Here is a 19,312-nt window from a genome sequence, read left to right on the forward strand (position 1 = left end):
TAAATGTTTAAAATGACGTCTTGGGAAATAGTTACCAACATGTCTTAAATTTTTCTATTTGTGTAATAGAGGCTAGACCTCCTTAAATCAAAAACCCAACATGCTCTTAAAGTCTATAGCACAAGTGGAAATTTTTGTTAAGAATTATTTATTTGAAATAGTTGCAGAAAGAGGTGTCTTGCATTCGCTGGGTCACTCCCTGAGTGCTCACAATGGCCAGGAGCTTCTTCCGGGTCTTCTGTATTGAGGGCACATGAGCAGGACCGGAAGTGGTGCCTCCAGGGCTCCAGCCAGTGCCAGTAAAGGATGCTTACATTTCAAGTGCGAGCCTAACTCACTGAGCCACTAAATTAGCCCCTTGTGCACAAAATTTTGTAAAGTTATCCAAAGTTATCATTTTGGAACTCAAACCATAGAAAACTGAAAAACTACAAAATGAGATTTCATCTAGGGACCCAGGCAGTAGTACTAAAGCTTGGGAACAGACTGTTTCCACATAGCATATTAGGTTAGAAGCCTGCACAGAAAGTAAGAAAGACATAATTATTGTGCTTAGTAATCACAGTGGCCTTAGAACAATGTAAGCTCAGTTCAACAGAAATATACCCAGAGCCTGTTCACTTCTTTAAGAAACAGGATCGGGGCCTGCGGCATCAGCATACCCCAAAGAGTGCCAACTCAAGTCCTGTTCCAATTCCAGTCCAGCTTTGTACCAGTGAGACTACGTAGCAGAAAATGGCTCAAGTGCCTGGGCCTCTGCACCCTGGGTGAAGACCCAAATGAAGCTCCTAGCTTCGGAATGCCCCAGCAAACAGAAGGTATCTCTCTGTAACTCTGCCTTTTGTATAAAACCAAATCTTAAAATTGTTATAGCAGTAAACAGTCATGTTCACCATTAGGGAAGTAGTCAAAACAGCAGTTACATCAGGGAACAGAAAACTCACACTTCACCTATCTTCAGGACACATAGGGCGTGACAGGAAAGTGACAACGGAGCAGCCAGAAGCACCGTGAAAGGCACTGATGACACGAGGAGCTGTCCTCTGGACTCTCGCAATCATCAGTGTCTAGCAGCAGTAATCTGGTTACTGGTGTCCTTTACGAACGTTGACAAGCAAATGCAATCAGTTGTGCCATGGAGACTGAAACTTTGCTTCTCTTGCAGCTCGTCACACAATGTAACGCCAAGTACGTGGAATGCTTTAGTGCCCAGAAAGAGTGTAACAAAGAGAAGAACAGAAACTCTTCAGTCGTGCCATGTGAGACCTTAAATCAATGTGACTACTACCCTCATGTAAAGAGCAGCCAGTACCACAAAGGAAATCATGATGTTTAGGGCAGCTTAAGCAAAGTGGGAGAGGTGGCACCAAGCTGCTTAATCTGTTTAGTAGGAAACAGAACTTCATTTCATCTGGAAATGAAAAAAATTTATCCTAAAAATGTGATCACTGTGGCATTAACACTCCTGGGAAGTGTAAGAGTGCCAGGAACAGTCTATCTGGCAGGTGTCCATCACTGAGTCACTGTGGCTGTTGAAATGGAGGCATTAGTGATTGTTAGTGACCTCCGTATAAATAACTCTGGGTATAGCCGAGTAAGCCCAGGCCTGGCTGATCCTGGAGAGTGGGAGCTGGAGAACAATCCTGTCTGTTGGTGCAGCTGTAACAGTATCAAATGAGGGTCCAAATGACCTGACAGCCCCCCCCCCCCCCCCCCGGGACTACAGAGGCAGAGTATTCCCTGACCCCTCCCACGGCAAGAATGTCATTGCTAAAATTCCTGTGTCGTCCTTTTGCATTCTGCCTTGCTCAGGTATGAGCAGCAACGCTGCAGAGAAGCGGGTGGCCAGTGGAAGGGGTTCTTTCCCCAGTGAAGCGCACAGAGTGGCTGGTTCTGTTTGTGTGGTACGGCTAATGTGGTGGTTTTGTTTCTCCTGTGACAGCTGAGCGTGCTCGAGTGGGTCTCGCGCCGGTGCCTGGAATGAAAGGAACAGATTATATTAATGCTTCTTACATCATGGTGAGAGTCAGCAGCTAATTATAAATACATTCAATTAAACTGAGAGGTGTTAAAGAGCCGATACCACCTAGTGAATGATTTTATTTTTGAAATAATTACTCAACGTGCCATATCACAAGCATCAAGATTTCTGTATCTTGAAACATGCAGCAAAAGCTTCCTGATCAGTGGGGGTACGAAAAAAGAAGCAAAATGAATCTTAGTGAATCGGTTTGATTCTTTACTTCAGCCATTTAGTTTCTGCATAGATGTTGAAATGGCTGTTAAGTAAAAACAGCAGGGGTAAATGGAAGCGAATTGCATGTAGAGAGCAAAATTGTCTGCGCAGTGGCAGCAGAAGCATATCTGAAAATTAGCCAAAAGTACTGAATGCTTTTCCCAATTACAGCACTGTGGTCAAAACAATGCTTATTTCATGAATACATTTTACCACCACCAAATTTAGAATGAAACACTCGTAGTAACTGCTTCTTCATCTTCCCAACTACAGGGCTATTACAGGAGCAATGAATTTATTATAACCCAGCATCCTTTGCCACATACTACGAAAGATTTCTGGCGGATGATCTGGGATCATAACGCACAGATCATTGTCATGCTGCCAGACAACCAGAGCCTGGTAAGTACAGCACATCTGCTATATATTAATGAGCCCAGGAGGCTACAAGCATAAATTGCTTTGATACCTTGCCACAGGGCTGTAGTGTCTGCTGCTAGAGAGGGAAATTCCTTGCAGAACGTCCCAATACTGCCCTGCTTGGAGCAGCGCCTACAGTCCTTAGTCAGTATCCCCCTCTAGTAGTACTGTCGGGGTCCTCCCGTGTGGTAAGAGGCTCGCAAAAGATGCACTTACCAACCTCGATATGACTTTAGGCCAGCATCCCGCCCGCCACGTGCCGCTGAATCTCCGCAGCAACTGGTCCTGTAAACAGCGGAGATAACTGAACCAACCTGTCCAAGGGCACCCGCGGTCAGAGCAGGAATGGGACGGAGACATTGGTCTCCAAAACCCATTCGTTTCATGACTTTAGCTCATGTCCCACCTTAGATCAGAAAAATCTTTTCCAGCTTCCACATCAGAAGTGCAGTTATCTCCCTATTCTGTAGGGAAGTCATTTCAGAGATGATACGGAAGTGCTACTTGGTTGCAACTTGAAGGCTTCTTTAAGACCTGGATGAACCTAAATGCTTATTTTTGTGTAAGCAGTACAAGGATGACTGAGTTACCTGTGCTCAGATCTCACGCCTACTTCAGTTGCAGAATTAGCTCAATTAGTACATAGGCTTGAGAGCCCACAAAGGTATAAAAAGTCAAAACCCAGAGGATCTGCCTTCCTGAATGAATGTGGGACTAACGTGTTTCTTGATCGAGAAAGAACAGCATGTGACTGAGCCCTCGTCTTGATGACATGCATTTGACTGTGTGCCCAGTCAGTGGGAACTTCACATTGCTGCCGCATTCTGCTCCAGCTTCAGAACACTGAGGCTGCTTCTGTATGATGGAATGGCAACAAAGTTGAGAATCTTAGGCTCAAAGCTGGAGTGTAAATTTTCAAATTAGCTGGCAACTGGGGTCTATTCTGTTTGGCACGTGGAAATTGGAGGCATAGCGGGTTGTGAAAACGTTCAGTTGTTGGATGAGTCAGTATTTTGTTACTGCCACTCCTCGGAGGACAGTGACCAGTTCCCGTCCACTCATGGGCCAGGCTGGTGTGCAGAGGTGCTGGGAGCGTGCGCTGAGCTGCAGACAGGAGTGAGCCTCAGCCCAGCATGCCTCTCCTGCCGGTGACAAAAAGTTGGAGCTTGCAGTTTTTCTTTAAGATGATATATCTAGATTCTTCTTTTACATGGTTACTTTAAACTACTATCACTTTGCAAGACCACAGTTCTCTGCGTAGTTCCTGACTCAGAAGGCCCTGTTACAGATGCCCAGACGTCGGAGCTAAAAATCTCTTTGTAAGCCAAACAACCATTCGCCAGCATGCCTGCTGAGTTAAGCATTTTGTTTAGTCCTTCCAGAGGAGCACTAGTTCAATATCTGTATTCCAAAGTTGGTTTTTTGGTCTTTATTCTATTGTCACTAAAATTCCTTTGGTAGGCTTTATGCTAGTTTGCTATTAAATGCTGAATGATTCATCTTGCCTTAATACTATTTTGAGATAATCTGAAATTGTTCTTACCATTCTACTATGGAAATTAAGACACAGATATAATAGTTTTAGGCGGCTTCACAAGCCCATGCCTAACCTGTGCATGACTGGTAAGTTTAGATGCCCTCTCTGTTATTCCCTTAGCTCTTCAATATCTGTGTGGAAGGTCAGGCTTCCATTTCCTTGGGCAAACATTAAAACCCAAGACAGTTAGACTTCTTTTGTATAGACTTAACCCAATTGCTAATCTGTTTCCCCTTATGCTGAGCTTTAAAAATGAAAATGTACTTGGCAATAAGTTATATTGAAACTTGAAAGGTTGATAAGTCTTATTGCAACACTGAAAGCCTTAACAAAGCATTCTTTGTTGAACATTATTCAGAATTATTTTTTACTTCAATGAGACAAACTAGGCATTTTTCAGGAAAATGACCACAGAAATCTACATACTCCAGTTTGCCATTTTAGCTGGGGGGCAGTGGGGGAGCTGCAATTACAGTAATAGGGCTCCTCCCAAACTCAGCAAATTTTGTAACAATTAGCTTTTTCTGGAGTATCCAGAGTTTGTAGGGATAAATTTCAAGCCCCAAGGCTGAATATCTATTTTTAATCAAGTTGGATAAACATTTGACGCTTGCTGGATTCAAGTGTGAAAGACTGTTATGAAATTTAACATTGACAGATTAACTTTGAAAAGAGTGGTTTGTACTAAGAGCCAACAAGCCTGACTGATGCCAACTTTCCCCCCAAAAAAGTTCTGTCCCTTACCATTTATTAGATGTATGACTTTAGACCATTTGTGAACCTCTTGGTGCCTTGATGTTCTCATCTGTAAAGATAGAAAAAATCCCATTAATTATAAAAACCTCATTATCACTCCTGCTTTTTAAAAGGTTACTCATTTTTCAAATAAGGTGACTAAAAAGTGCATGAAAAGATAGCACCACTGTGAGATACCTCCTCACTCCTCGTAGAGTGACTATTTCTATAAATTCAAAGGAAAAGCGCCATGTCCAAGAATTCTGCCTTTCCTGCTGTGCCCTCAGCAACGCTGGCTGTCCTTTAAAGCTTAACATATGACCCAGCAGCCGCTCTTATGCACCAAAAGGAGATGGGCTCATCACCCTGGAAGGGAACCTGCGCTCACCTATTCATTTCAGCATTTTTCACAGTAATCTAAGAAACAATATACACGTCTGCAGATGAAGCACGTTATGAATATACTAACTCTAGAAAGATGTCCTGCCATCTGTCATGATGGGGCACTGAAGGACGTTATGCCAAGCAGTAATAGTGATAATCGCACAGACAGGTGGAATCAAACAATTAGAATTTACAAAGCTGGAGTCCAAAGCAGTGATGATCAGGAGCGCGGGCAAGGGGGAAGGAAGCACATGGTGCTCAGAGGATACAGAGTTGCAGGTGTAAATAATGTGGAGTCCAGAGAGCTAGCATTGAATACACAATGTACTGAGTATGTAAAATGACAAATATTAGTTTGCCTCATAGTAACTTTTTAAAATCTAGAGGTATCCCAAAATATCACATATATATCTTAATACATCCAATAAAATTTGAAAGGCTATCCCCCTATCTTTAAGATGGACAATGTTTATGACAATCCTTTGCAGAATATTATTCAACTATGTAACTGTTACCGTAACTGTATGAAAGAACTCAGCGTTCCTGGGCTGGCTTAGGAGCATCAGTGGCCCAAGATCCTGCTTCCTGCCGGGCACCTGGGAGCACTGGAAGGGTTACCTCTCTAGCGGGGTTTGACAGCCCCTGCACAGGGGGTATCTGGCTGTTAGAGGAACAATTGGAAGATGCTGGGAAATTCGTTATTATCAAAATATATTTTAACACAGAACACAATTACCATCAAATTTCCCATTGGATAGGGATATAATTCTATCAGTCCAATGTAAAAGACAAATTGAGGGTCACAAAAATGGCAAATAGCAGAAATCATTCTAAAATTTAAATCAACTCTTCCAGGGGACTGCCAAGGTAATTTTTTTCTTCCTTGCTTCCCAAAGGCAGAAGATGAGTTTGTGTACTGGCCCAGTCGAGAGGAATCCATGAACTGCGAGGCCTTTACCGTCACCCTTATCAGCAAAGACAGACTGTGCCTCTCTAACGAAGAGCAAATCATCATCCATGACTTCATCCTTGAAGCTACACAGGTAACCTGAACGCCAGCGCCTTCTAAGTCACAGTGAAGTAATTTACCGCCCTCGAGATGGGCCTGGGCACTTGAGGGAGACTTAATCTTAAACACATACATTTTTCCATTATTTTCTTTCCTCAAATATTCTTCCAGCTAGCTAGATGAAACACAACGGTCCCTCTGTTTCAGCCTGCATACAAATCGGTCTGCTGACCTAGTTATAAAAACAATATACTACAGCTCAGTATTTTCTCGCTATCAGAAGTGCAAGCCTTGCAATGTGCTGCAGAGATAATGGCACATTTTTCAGTGTTGTTTTTTTCTTTTCCTAGTAAACATTTAGCTGCATTACAGCTGCCTTCCTGTGGAATGCATAAGAGGGAGGACCCTCTTGAATTAGTGACTTGCATCAAGACTCCTCTTACCCTTCCTTGCTTTGTTTTTTAGATAAGTCACACAGGATATTGTTACTTGAGACACTTGCTTCAGCAAACTAACATTTTTCTGTTTCACTGCCGTGACCAGCAGTAGCAATGGTCAGTCTAGCATTTTCAGTCTTACTAGTTGCACTGTGGCTAACCTAACTTTGTTCAGTTATCTGTGAGAGATCGCACAACAAAACTTTGCTTTCTGAGAAGAAATGGAGGACAGGCTCTGACTCTCAGTTGTATTGTTTCCAGGATGACTACGTCCTAGAAGTTCGACACTTCCAGTGTCCCAAATGGCCAAATCCAGATGCCCCCATAAGCAGTACCTTTGAACTGATCAACGTTATCAAGGAAGAGGCCTTAACACGGGATGGCCCCACCATTGTTCATGACGAGTAGGTATCTCTTAACTTTTCAGAAATTCAGGTATTTGTTTCTGTTGAATTGCTATAGTGGAAGGGAATCAGTGTTAAAACTTACCCTCTCTCAACTTGTGACAGTTTTCTGCTTTATGAAATTGTCCAAATATTGAGGTTCTGTTTATACTGCAACATGCAAATTCTTCCAGAAGTCTTCAAGTTCACCTACAAGGTATATGCTAGAGGAAAAAAAAAAAACCCATAGCTTAGTTTTCCAATGTAGACTTGTATGCCTTGAGCTGTCAATAGCTTATACTGGCATATTCAATTATATTTATCGTTGTTGATTATAAATATTACTGAATTTTCTAGTAATCCTTGACATTAATTAGTTAACTTATTTTTAAGTATTTACTCTGAATTTTAGCAATTATGGGTTAGGGAAGGAACTGTTTAATCATGAATGAGTTGCTGTATATGGTAAATTTACTGCTTTTCATCTTAGTATTTAGAAGTAATGATGCATTTCATTGATTTACTTGAATTTCTAGTATAGTTTTTTTTTTAAGATTTATTTTTATTATTTTCCTCATTGGAAAGGTGGATATACAGAGAGGAGAGACAGAGAGGAAGATCTTCTGTCCGATGATTCACTCCCCAAGTGAGCGCAATGGCCGATGCTATGCCGATCCAAAGCCAGTAGCCTCCTCCTGGTCTCCCACGCGGGTGCAGGGTCCCAAAGCCTTGGGCTGTCCTCGACTGCTTTCCCAGGCCACAAGCAGAGAGCTGGATGAGAAGTGGGGCCACTGGGATTAGAACCGGCGCCCATATGGGGGCCCAGGCGTGCAAAGCGAGGACCTTAACCACTGCACCACCGCGCCGGGCCCGAATTTCTAGTCTAGTTTTAAAGCCTCGTTGTTAGGTACTTCCTCTTAACAGTGGCTAAATACAGGGCAGGTTACCCATAGAAAGGCCCCAGTATTCCTCTTGCAGAGCACACTCCATAACTGCCTTTTCTGACCACAGACAGTTTTTAAAAAGAGCTGAGAGTAAGTTAAATACTTGCCAGAACTCTGACATGCCATTTACAAGCAAGTCACATTCTTTGATTACAAGGAACCAGAGGTAGCTGGCACAGCATCACCAGTGCCACTTCCCGACCAGCTCTGCATACTGCCTGGTAAGGCAAGGCATGAAGGCCAGCATCCTGCTACCCACCTGGGTGACTCGGAGTAAGCTCCTGTCTCTGGGCTGGACTGGTCATGGCCTTTGCAGTCGCTTAGGGAGGGAACTGGCAAGTGAAGATTCTCTAACCCAGTTTCAAATAAACAATTAAATCTTTCAAAAAGGAACTAGATAAACCCCCTTGCAAAATATGAAGAATTAAATGGTAAAATCAGGGCCAGCACAGTGATGTAACAGGCCAATCCTTACCCTGTGGTGTCAGCATTCCGTTCGGGCAGCAGTTTGTGTCCTGGTTGCTTTATTTCCCATTCAGCTCACTGCTTATCATCTGCGAGACTGGCAGACAATAGTCCAGGGCCTTGAGGTCCTGCCCCCGTGTGGATCCTTGCAAGAATCTCATGGCTCCCAGCTTCGGAGCAGCTCAGCTATGCCATTGCTGCCCTTTGGAGAGTGAACCAGTGGATGGAACATCTGTGTCCAAAATGAAAAATAGATCTTGAAAATTAAAAAAAAAAAAAAAAGGATTGGGCCCGGTGTGATAGCATAGTGGTTAAAGTCCTCACCTTGCACACACCAGGATCCCATACGATTGCCAGTTCTGATCCTGGCAGCCCTGCTTGTGGCCTGGGGAAGCAATCAAGGACAGCCCAAAGCCTTGGAACCCTGCACCTGCATGGGTGACCCGGAAGAGCTCCTGGCTCCAGATTGGCTCAGCTCCAGCTGTTGTGGCCACTTGGGGAGTGAACCATCAGACAGAATATCTTCCTGTCTATCCTCCTCTCTTTATTTCTGACTTGGTAATATTAATAAATCTTAAAAAAAAAAGGGGGTAAAACCACACTAATGGAGGGGCGAAGGCGTGTAACTTTAGTCTCTATCTAGTGTAAGAGCTCACTCTGAAAATACAGGAAGGAGAAGAGCGTTACTTGATTCTTTGAACCTCAAGGAGGAAGTAGTCGCCATATTCTAGGGTTATTGTGAGGCTGAACCTGCCCACGTGAGATACTGAGAAGAGACCTAGACGCACAGTGTTCTACCACAAATTACTTGTTACTAAAAATTGAACAAAAACACATTAGGGCCCACCAAATCCTGACGAATGCTCTCTTTCAACAATGAGAAAGGTTTAAGCTAGCGTCCTCTAAAACAAGCAGACAAGGGGTAGCATCAGAATGGTTGATCTTAGCCATTTTGCATTCATATTAAAATGGCTAAGTGAAATATCAAGAAAGCCCAGTGTATTAAAAAGAAATGCTAATGAAGAGCTGGTTAAACACGACCACCACACTGTATGTGAGTTCAAGGCATTATTAAGATACCTAGATTAAACATTCATACATACTTACACATACTGGAAATAACACCAATCCATGTTGTTCCCCCTCCAAAGAATATAATTTTAGCAATGTAAAAATAGAAAGCATTCTATTTTGATAAATGTTATTTATCAGTGCCCAGTAAATATTCTTAACACTTAGAAATTTGACCATTAAAAGATACACATGGTACCTGCGGTCAGCTCAGGAATATAAAACTGACCTACCTGCCCCCTCAAAAAAAAAAAAAAAAAAAGAAGATTAAGCGTAGACATTGAAAAGAAGCAAAATTTATATTGGCAGCTAAAGATGTGACCAACTAGACCCAGAGAGGTGGCCTAGCAGCTAAAGTCCTTACCTTGAACACGCTAGGATCCCATATGGGCACCTGTTCTAACCCCAGCAGCTCTGCTTGCCATCCAGGTCCCTGCTTGTGGCCTGAGAAAGCAGTTGAGGACGGCTCAAAGACTTGGGTTCCTGCACCCGTGTGGAAGACCTGGAAGAGGTTCCTGGCTCCTGGGTTTGGATCGGCGCAGCACTGGCTGTTGCAGCCACTTGGGGAGTGAATCTTCGGACAGAAAATCTTCCTCTCTGTCTCTCCTCCTCTCTGTATATCTGCTGTACCAATAAAAATAAGTCTTAAAAAAAAGTTGTGGCCAACTACCTAGAAAATCTTACAGCCTAAATACAGTTCTGCTCTGTGATTAAAGTTCACCTCGTGAAAATGAAGAATTTTCCTATGCATCAAATAATATTACACAGAAAATACTCCAGGAAAAGGCGGTTAGGAAAACCAGAAAAACTTAGGTACCTATGGCTTAACATAAAAACGAAATTGGCAAGCATTGTAGAGAACAAAAGATACCCAAGAAGTAGAGAAAAAAAAAAATCACAAACAGAAAACTCAAATTGAACAGAATTATCTATGTGTGCAAGCTCGGCAAAATCCCAGCTAGTTTTGTGGTCCTTAAGTCTAACTTCAAACTTAATGCAAAAGAAGATGGGAGTAGGTGAACACTTAAAAGCATTTACCTTGCCTACAGCTACAGTGTCATGAAATGACTGTGCCACTGCAGTAACACGGGGGGAGGGGGAGGGTATTCCTATACCCCATGAAACTATCATGGAAATAACAATTTTAAAAGGGGGGGGGTAGGGCCCGGCGCGGTGGCGCAAGTGGTTAAAGGTCCTCGCCTTGCACGCCCGGGATCCCATATGGGCGCCGGTTCTAATCCCGGCAGCCCCGCTTCCCTTCCGGCTCCCTGCTTGTGGCCTGGGAAGGCAGTCGAGGACGGCCCAAGGCTTTGGGACCCTGCACCCGCGTGGGAGACCCGGAAGAGGCTTCTGGCTTTGGATCGGCATAGCATCGGCCCGTTGCGCTCACTTGGGGAGTGAATCATCGGACGGAGGATCTTCCTCTCTGTCTCTCCTCTCTGTATATCCGCCTTTCCAATGAAAAAATAATAAAAATAAATCTTTAAAAAAAAAAAAGGGGGGGGGTAAGCATTTTGAAATGAATGTTTAAGTGAAACTGAGATGTGGTAATATGTACATAACACTAAAATTTAGGACGAAATGATGTAGAGAAAACCAGCCCTATTAATAATAGGAATGTAGTTTCACAGATATCAAACCTATTAAAGGATCTATATTAAAATAAGTATGGGGAGACACAAGCATCAGATTAATGAATCGGGAAAAGATTAGAAACAGACCATGCTTGAAATCTTTAGTCTGTAATAAGAGGCCAGCTCAGGCCGGCTCTCAGGGGGCTGGGTATTTGCCAGTGGTTAAGCCACTGCTTGGGACAGCAGCGCCTCCCATCAGCGTGCCTGGGCTGCAGTGCTGGCTGCACCTCTTGTCCCAGCTGCCCACTGACATGCACAGCGGGAAGCAGGCGGCGACAGCTGAGTGGGACAGCTTGACACTTGTGTGGGAGATCCAGAGTGACTCCCAGGCCCTGGATTCTTCCAGGATCAGCCCTGTCTGTCTAGACTTGGGGGATAAAAGCACTCTCTGCCTTGCAAATACATAATGTTTCTGAAAAGCTAAGAACTAACATCGGATCACGCCTTACATTAAACCAAAAATAAGATTCAGATAAATCATTAAAAGAACATGTAGAAAAGTATCTTTCAAATGCTGGGCTAGAGCATTCTCAAAACAACCAAAACATCCAAAATTCAAAATTTAACTTAATTATGCATACTTCAGTGTAACTAAGACTGAAAGACTACAGTGTTGAGAGACTTAAGACTGAAATGCAACATAGACTATAGATAATATTTCTTATAATCCCATTTACAAGAGATATACTTAGAAGTTATGCAATGGGAATCTATTAAAGCAGTTTCTGAAGAGGAAAAGACACGGTCACTAAATCAACCTCCCTTGTAGTCAAGGAAAGGAAAATTAGAACATTAAGGCAAAAATTTTCACCCAATAGACTAACAAAGTGTTTAAAGTTTAACACAAACAACATGAACAATATTCTCATGCTAGCTGCAGTGTGAATGGTGACGATGCTTGGGAAAGAAATATGGTAGTATCCTTAGAACTCAAAACAGACATACATATGACCCAACTTTTAAACTCATGATTTCTTTGCTAAAGCGCACAAACTACAAACAAGCCAGAAGGAAAGGAATAAGTACGGTGTGCTTTCCACGGCTGAAACATTGCACAATATTTAAATGTACCAATAAGCCAAAATATGGCATGCATACCAAATTTTACCTGTGAAGTTGATCTTGTAGATAAAATGCAACTTGGACGTATTTGTGCCCACATTGAACGTGTAAAGCCAGCACAGTATTTCAATTAGACATGATTCCACACGTTCCTCTACTCAGTGGTTTCTAAGAGAACAGTGGGACATGGCACCTGAACTGTAATGTCATCCCTACAGTTAGCTGCAGTGCCACGCAGCCTAGACGGAGGCTATGTGACATCATAGGTTCCCATAAAAACTGCAGTTAAGAATCTGGCCTTTGTATATGTGAAGCAAAGAGAACTACATCTATTTTCCCAAGAATTTTGTAAAAAGAATCCTCATTTGTATTGCACTTCAATGCAACGATAGTTAATATGAAACTATCTTTGACAATTCTGTCACATGGTTTTGAACCACATGTTTCCATTGATGATTTTTCCTATTTTGTCAACTCAGTTTAGCTTTGGGCAATTGTTAAAAAAAAAAAAAAAAATTCCTCAGGGCCCAGCATGGTAGCCTAACAGCTAAACTCGTCGTCTTGCCTTCAAAGCGCCGGGATCCCATATGGATGCTGGTTCTAATCCCAGCAGCCTCACTTCTCATCCAGCTCCCTGCTTGTGTCCTGGGAAAGCAGTTATGAACATCCTAAAGCCTTGGGATCCTAGGCCCATGTGGGAGACCCAGGGGAGACTCCTGGCTTCAGATGGGTGCAGCTCCAGCCGTTGTGGCTGATTGGGGAGTGAATGGAAGATTTTCCTCTCTCTCTCTCTCTCCTCTCCTCTGTATATCTGACATTCCAATAAAAATAAATCTTAAAAAAAAATTCCTCATAGCCCTTGATACATTGTCATTTGTCCAAAAGTCTACAGCCAAGTCTTACCATTTTTCTATTGTACCACCCACCTCAGCCCAACATTAAATCTTCTATTGTTCTCTCTAGTCTGCATTTTTCCAAAGGCAGAGAGAAAGAAGGATCTATACACTTTGGATACTCCCATTTTATGTTAGGTATTGAGTAAACACATCTGACAACTAGTTTGGAAGATGTCATACGCAAGTATCATCTCCATGCTAGCTTCTAAATCCTTCCCTGTGCAGCAATTTTAGATGTTAATACATTCTTGGTTTCTTTTCAAGGCAATGCCTGCTGGTGATTTCATCCCAGTGGATTCAGTCTCAGTAAATCTGACAGCATCCTTTCCCTCCTTCCCCCCAGGTACGGAGCAGTTTCAGCAGGAATGTTATGTGCCCTTACCACCCTATCCCAGCAACTGGAGAATGAAAACGCTGTGGATGTTTTCCAGGTTGCAAAAATGATCAATCTTATGAGGCCTGGTGTATTCACAGACATTGTAAGTAACTTATTTGTAAAACCTGGGCAACATCAGTTAAAACACAAAACTCACAATTTAGAGCAGTGCTTCTCAACGGAGGGTGACGATGCTCTTTGTGGGATGTTTGGCTGTGTCAGGACACTTTTCTGATGGTCACAGATGCAGACGGCAGTCAGGTGTCTAGTGACCACGGTTTAGAAATATTGCCAGACATCCTAGAGTGCACAAGATATCCCGGGGTAACTCAATACCTGGCCCAAATGCCAAGTAATGCTGACGGTGAGAAACTCTGCTTCAGAATGACAGTCCATTGTTAATGACCTGTGTGAACACATAGAACTGGTTGGTCCCAGCAGAGCAAAGGACATGAACAAAGTAAGGAACTTAATTATCAAGTATTTCAGTTTCAAATATCTTCAGTCTCTCTAGAATATCTGTCATAGCTGCTGCCTTAAGGGGAATCATCAACCTGTTCTTTGGCTCAAACTCTCTTCCTCCTGTTTTTCAGGAACAATACCAGTTTGTCTATAAGGCTATGCTCAGCTTGGTCAGCACGAAAGAAAATGGAAACGGTCCCATGACAGTGGACACAAATGGTGCTGTTCTAATTGCCGATGAGTCAGACCCTGCGGAGAGCATGGAGTCTCTGGTGTGACTGCAATCCTGAGAGGGCACTGAATTTGTAAACTTCTTGAAGACTGAGAACTTTTTTGAGGCCTTTTTTGCCAGACTCTAGGTTATACAATAACACAGTTACTTTTTTACACTGATAAAAGTTTTGATATTTATTTTTTGCCATTTTATGTCTTAATGGTATCCTACTGAGCATTTGCACCTCTGTTCATTTCACACAGTGAAACGCAGTTTTACCTAGTTTGCACTATCTGATCAGTGTTACTGCCTATAATCTAATACTAAAGCAAACCCTGACGTGACATTCCATAACACATGCTACTTTTTTCGTTCAGTACAGTGCAGGTCTTTGTCCTGACAGTGATTCTTGCTTTTACTTTTTTATTGCTCAAGCAGTTGCATTTTACTAGCAGGCATTGCTCGACTGTCCTGAGTTGTCCTCTCCTGGTGTTATTTTTTTCCCTAGGCACTGCTCAATACCGTATGCCATCTGTAATTGCAAGGAGTGGATGTGAATTTACTTTTGCAGAATAGCATGCTATTGAGTGCTACACGGAAGGTTGAGTAGGTCATGGCCTTGAATACAATTCCACTGATGATGGCTAAGAGATCAAAATCAGGAGGCCTCACAGTTGCTTCAGAACAACATTTCCTATTAAGTTACAAAGTTATTCGAAGCTTAAAAAGTTGTGTCAAAATAAAGGATCTCTCTGTATTACAGCTTTCACAGTAGCTATGTGGACAGTGTGTTATTTCCATTTCGATTCTGAGGTAGCTGCACCCCAAGTTCAGGGCTATCTAACAACAGAGATGGGAATATCTGACACAGGTGGAAGATCTTCCTTTACTCTTCACTAATGTTTCTTGGTTTATCATACCACACGTCATGACAGGAAGAATGAACATTTTTGGTGTATAGTTTTTGAACTAGTCCTTTTAGAAGTTCCCTATTACTCACACAGAAGTCTAATAAAAAACTACCTATATAGTCAACATTCTTTTCTTTCCTTTTTGCCAAATGTTTGATAATAAATTTCTTGATTTTACACACCCTTACTATTTAATTGGATAAACACTGTATTATTAAAACTTTGGGACTATCTAAAACTACCACACATGGCAAATCTAATTTGGAGGGAGGAAACCAGAATTATGCAAAACAGGTGTTATCTACATGTTCAGGTAGTATCGAAGAGACATTTTCGTTTGGTTCTGTGTAATTCAGGCTCAAGAACAGCTACCCTTCAGGAAAAGCAGCCTGTAATCATTAGAAGCCAGAGAAGTTCTCTGCATCACCTTCCGGAGCTATGTTCATACTGCAGTGCCCACTAGAAAAATTAGAAACATTGGCAAGAAATATCAGCAGAGTCTGTTAGAAAAATAATCTACTTACCCTGACTCATTTCTTCCACTGTATGTCTGCTTCTGAGAGATGGCTTCTGTCAGAACTGAAATGAGCCCCAGAACTGGGCCTGCAAAGAACAACAGAATTTTACTCATTTTAAAATGCCTTTTATGGCTGTAACCTTCAACAAAGAGGCCACAGTAGCTGCTACAAAACTGTCTGGGTAGGCATGTAAGCATGAGTCACCATGAGCATGGACGCTTTATTATACTGAGCTGGAGGACCCAGAGAGAGTCTACAGGCCAAGTCCAAGGGTTTATGTGCATAGGCCAAGTCAACAGAGATTTGGAGAACTGCCTAACAGACCAGGTTAAGCTCATCTGTTCATCACATTAAGTTCAACAAAAGAGCCCTCATTTCAAAACAGACAAACGCTTGGTGTTTGGCGTCTGCTGTTAGTTGTGCTAGACGACAGGGATACCTTTTCAAGCCTTCGGGTTTCAGCAGAGGTGCCACACGAAGCTCCATCCCCCGCAGCTAAGCCTGAACCTCACGGCTGCTACAAGGCTCACAGGTAGCAGGATGAAGGCCAGAGTTGTAGTTGTTAGCCAAGTAAGTGAATTCAGCTGTACAGAGTATGGGTTTGAGCACTCTTTCCAGTCGAGGGCCCAGTGGGATCGACATAGGGAAAGATTAAGTTGGAGATCCACTGGTCACTCTAGTTTTTCTTCATGAAAGTATATAGCGGTTGGAAGACAGGTTTCAAGCACTCCCTTCTGGATTCAGTTCATAGAGGTGTATACCGTCCAACACAATTCTGTGATGCTTAAGGGTGTCAGAATCAGGATAAAGGAAACAGCCAGCCAGTAAAGTGGAAAACACATTGTCAAGATGGCTAAGGAGCTCCCTGTGAGCTCTTTTCATGCTGACAGCAGGCTTGAACCAGTTTCCATATCCTGACCCCACTAACCTGCAAGAAGTCGCTAATTTGCCCACCTTGCCAAAGGAATCCAAACGCATTTCAATGAAGTCAGCTGTACCTCTGCCTTACTTTCACCAGTGTTTCCAATTATTAGTCATTTATTATTCACAAAAATGTATCTTTCCATAGGCAAAACATTTCAAAGACAATACTGTCTTTGAGACATAAGCACACTGCTTAATAACAAGGGTATTGGCGCTTGTACTTAGGGGGAAAGGAAATAGCTACTGCAAATTAATGTGTACTATCTATAAGCTACAGTGTGTGTGTGTGTGTGTGTGTGTGTGTATTTGCGTGTGTCTGTAAATATAGCTCCAGACAAGCAAAATGCACGCATCATAAACCTGAACTGAAATAGGACAGAGTAGTCAGTCATGCTGGACATCAGAGAAGACGCACTTGTTGCCATCAAGGGAACTCATTCTTGCATCCGATAGCCATAGCCGTGATGCTTAAAAATGTCAACAAACAGATCTGAAGTAAGGGCAGTTTATTTGATTTTTCCTGATTTTTATGCTTTATAGTTTCAAAGCCCATTTAAAGTAAAAAAAAAAAAAAAGTCTAACAAAGTTGAAGAAGGTGTTCAAGGTCAGGCTGTTGGGAGGTTTTTAGCCCAGAGTCACATACTGCAATCAATAAATAACCTTAATTATTTTATAGGGACACAGCACAACTGCCTTGTTATGACTTTTTTAATGCATATATATTGTATTTAAAACTAAAACGCAGATACCAATTTACCAAAGATACATATTACTAATTCTAAGCAAAAAAAAAAAAAAACCTTAAAAAAAATCATAATTTCAGAAAAAGTAATCGAACAGACTTCAGTGGTTGTTACGGAAAATGCGTTTTCAACTCCTATATTCTGAAAGTTATGTTCAAATGGTGCCAGTGAATTTTTATATGAAGGGAAAATGCCTGCTCTTTTTTTTTTTTAACAGCTCTAATTTCACTTAACCCTTTGCACTTCCCCTTTGTTGTCATTTAACATACACAACAGTGGCTTTTCTTATCTCTAGAAAGAAGGCATACTACAATTAGAAAGGAATTGTAATAATGATATTTGGCCACTACTTTTGTCTTAGCTGTTAAACTGTTTTTAGTATTTTTGTTAAATATTTGCAAAGGGAAGCATTTTTCTACAGAGGATAATTAATTTCAAGAAAAAAAAATATCTTGAGTTTTAAGAAATAAACATCTCCAAAAAAGGAGACAGACAATTTTATAAAACGTCGCAACTCTCCAACATTTGGGGTAGTGACTCCTTTTCTGGTAAGGCATTTAAAACTAGCAAGCAGCCATCGTTTCTAAAGAACCCAGCCTTCGTGTTGACTCATATTGCTTTGACTTCATTGTAAAATTCCTAAAAATCATTAAAATTGTAAATATTTTGTTGCTTGGGTAAACATCTTCTGGGAACTTTGTATCTATGGTATAAAATCATAGAATTTTATATTTTCATATAAAGCTAATTTTTTTCTAGTTTCAACTCTGTCATAGTTTTTTTTTTTCCATTTTGGTGGTGAATATGTGAGTTCAAATTTCTGTGTATTGAAGTAGCAAGAACCATCTTTGCATTCCAAAAAGAATCCAACATGTGTTATTTCTTTGAGGCAGTGATTGTGAAAGTTGGGTTTCCCATTTTGATTAAATTATCACTTGTGCAATAGGAATTACATAATTAGTCACTGAATACATTTGTTGCATTGACCCACATGGAAAAAGTGATTTTTTTTTATTTGTTTCAACAGGGGGAGGGGTTTTATAACCTGAATTTTTTCCCTTTTTTCTTCTGTTTAAGACTATATCAAATCATTCTATTATAGTGTTATTTAATATGTAAATTGTATTGGTATACATAAAATAAAGTATGGTTTTTGATGTATTCATTGTATTGAGGCGTTCTATGAAAATGTCTATATCCACCAAAATAAGTTACTAGTTTTCCTTACAACATCACAGTAATATCATCCATCCCGCTCTTAATTTTCAAAATAGTAAAATGCAGATTAACAGTCATTTCCACATTGGCAGCAAACTAAGAAGTGTCCTTGCTATGCTTATTTATCAAATTTTTAAAGTAAATAATGATAGTTTTTAACCTATATATTTGAATCCAACTTCTTTGTTTTTCAGACTCCCCTGCTAAGCTGTAAAGAGATTCTTCTTCTCCTACATGTCAATTATATTTATAGCAACTTGTCCCTGTCAGTATTCACTGTGCAGGATGAAGGATTCATGCTGGGCATCAGTCCATTTTCCATTACTATAGTGACGTACCTGAGTCTACGTACGTTATACAAACAGAGGTTTGTTTCTCCAGCTCACAGACTTGGAAGTTAAAAGTACAAACAGCGCTGGCTGGCTCTGGCAAGGGCCCACTGACATTACGCTGGGGTGCTAGCACATGCATGATCAGAGCTCGCATGTTGACACGGAGAGCCAGTTCACTGTCTACGGAGCCCAGACTTGCTCTTCTGTAACTGCTTGCTCTCCTGACAAGAACTAAGGTTTATGGAGAACCCTGTTAATGCCTTTCATGGAAGCCATCCCCGCAGCATTGGCCTCAGCCACATCCTAGTACACTCCCATCAAGATTCTACCTCCTACTAACATCACCACAGTGGGGAGACAGCTAGTGACACATGAAGCTTTGAGGGATAAATCACACCCAA

The 19,312-nt window shown here is 41.6% G+C and overlaps 1 protein-coding gene across 3 annotated transcripts in view; it reads left to right on the forward strand.

Moving 5' to 3' along the window:
- The window catches only part of PTPRG (protein tyrosine phosphatase receptor type G), a 678,048-nt gene extending 659,530 nt beyond the window's left edge, over positions 1-18,518 (forward strand). For all 3 annotated transcript variants that reach the window (XM_040994746.1, XM_040994747.1, XM_040994748.1), the window contains 7 exons: positions 1,166-1,259; positions 1,943-2,019; positions 2,510-2,638; positions 6,209-6,355; positions 7,020-7,162; positions 13,557-13,692; positions 14,183-18,518. In XM_040994746.1, coding sequence (XP_040850680.1) covers positions 1,166-1,259; positions 1,943-2,019; positions 2,510-2,638; positions 6,209-6,355; positions 7,020-7,162; positions 13,557-13,692; positions 14,183-14,329 — 873 coding nt within the window. In that variant the 3' untranslated portion in view covers positions 14,330-18,518. The remainder of the gene's footprint in view (positions 1-1,165; positions 1,260-1,942; positions 2,020-2,509; positions 2,639-6,208; positions 6,356-7,019; positions 7,163-13,556; positions 13,693-14,182) is intronic.
- The last annotated feature ends 794 nt before the right edge of the window (positions 18,519-19,312 follow it).

Source organism: Ochotona curzoniae, unplaced genomic scaffold (assembly GCF_017591425.1).
Source record: "Ochotona curzoniae isolate NIBS_2020 unplaced genomic scaffold, NIBS_Ocur_1.0 contig_908, whole genome shotgun sequence".
Taxonomy (NCBI): domain Eukaryota; kingdom Metazoa; phylum Chordata; class Mammalia; order Lagomorpha; family Ochotonidae; genus Ochotona; species Ochotona curzoniae.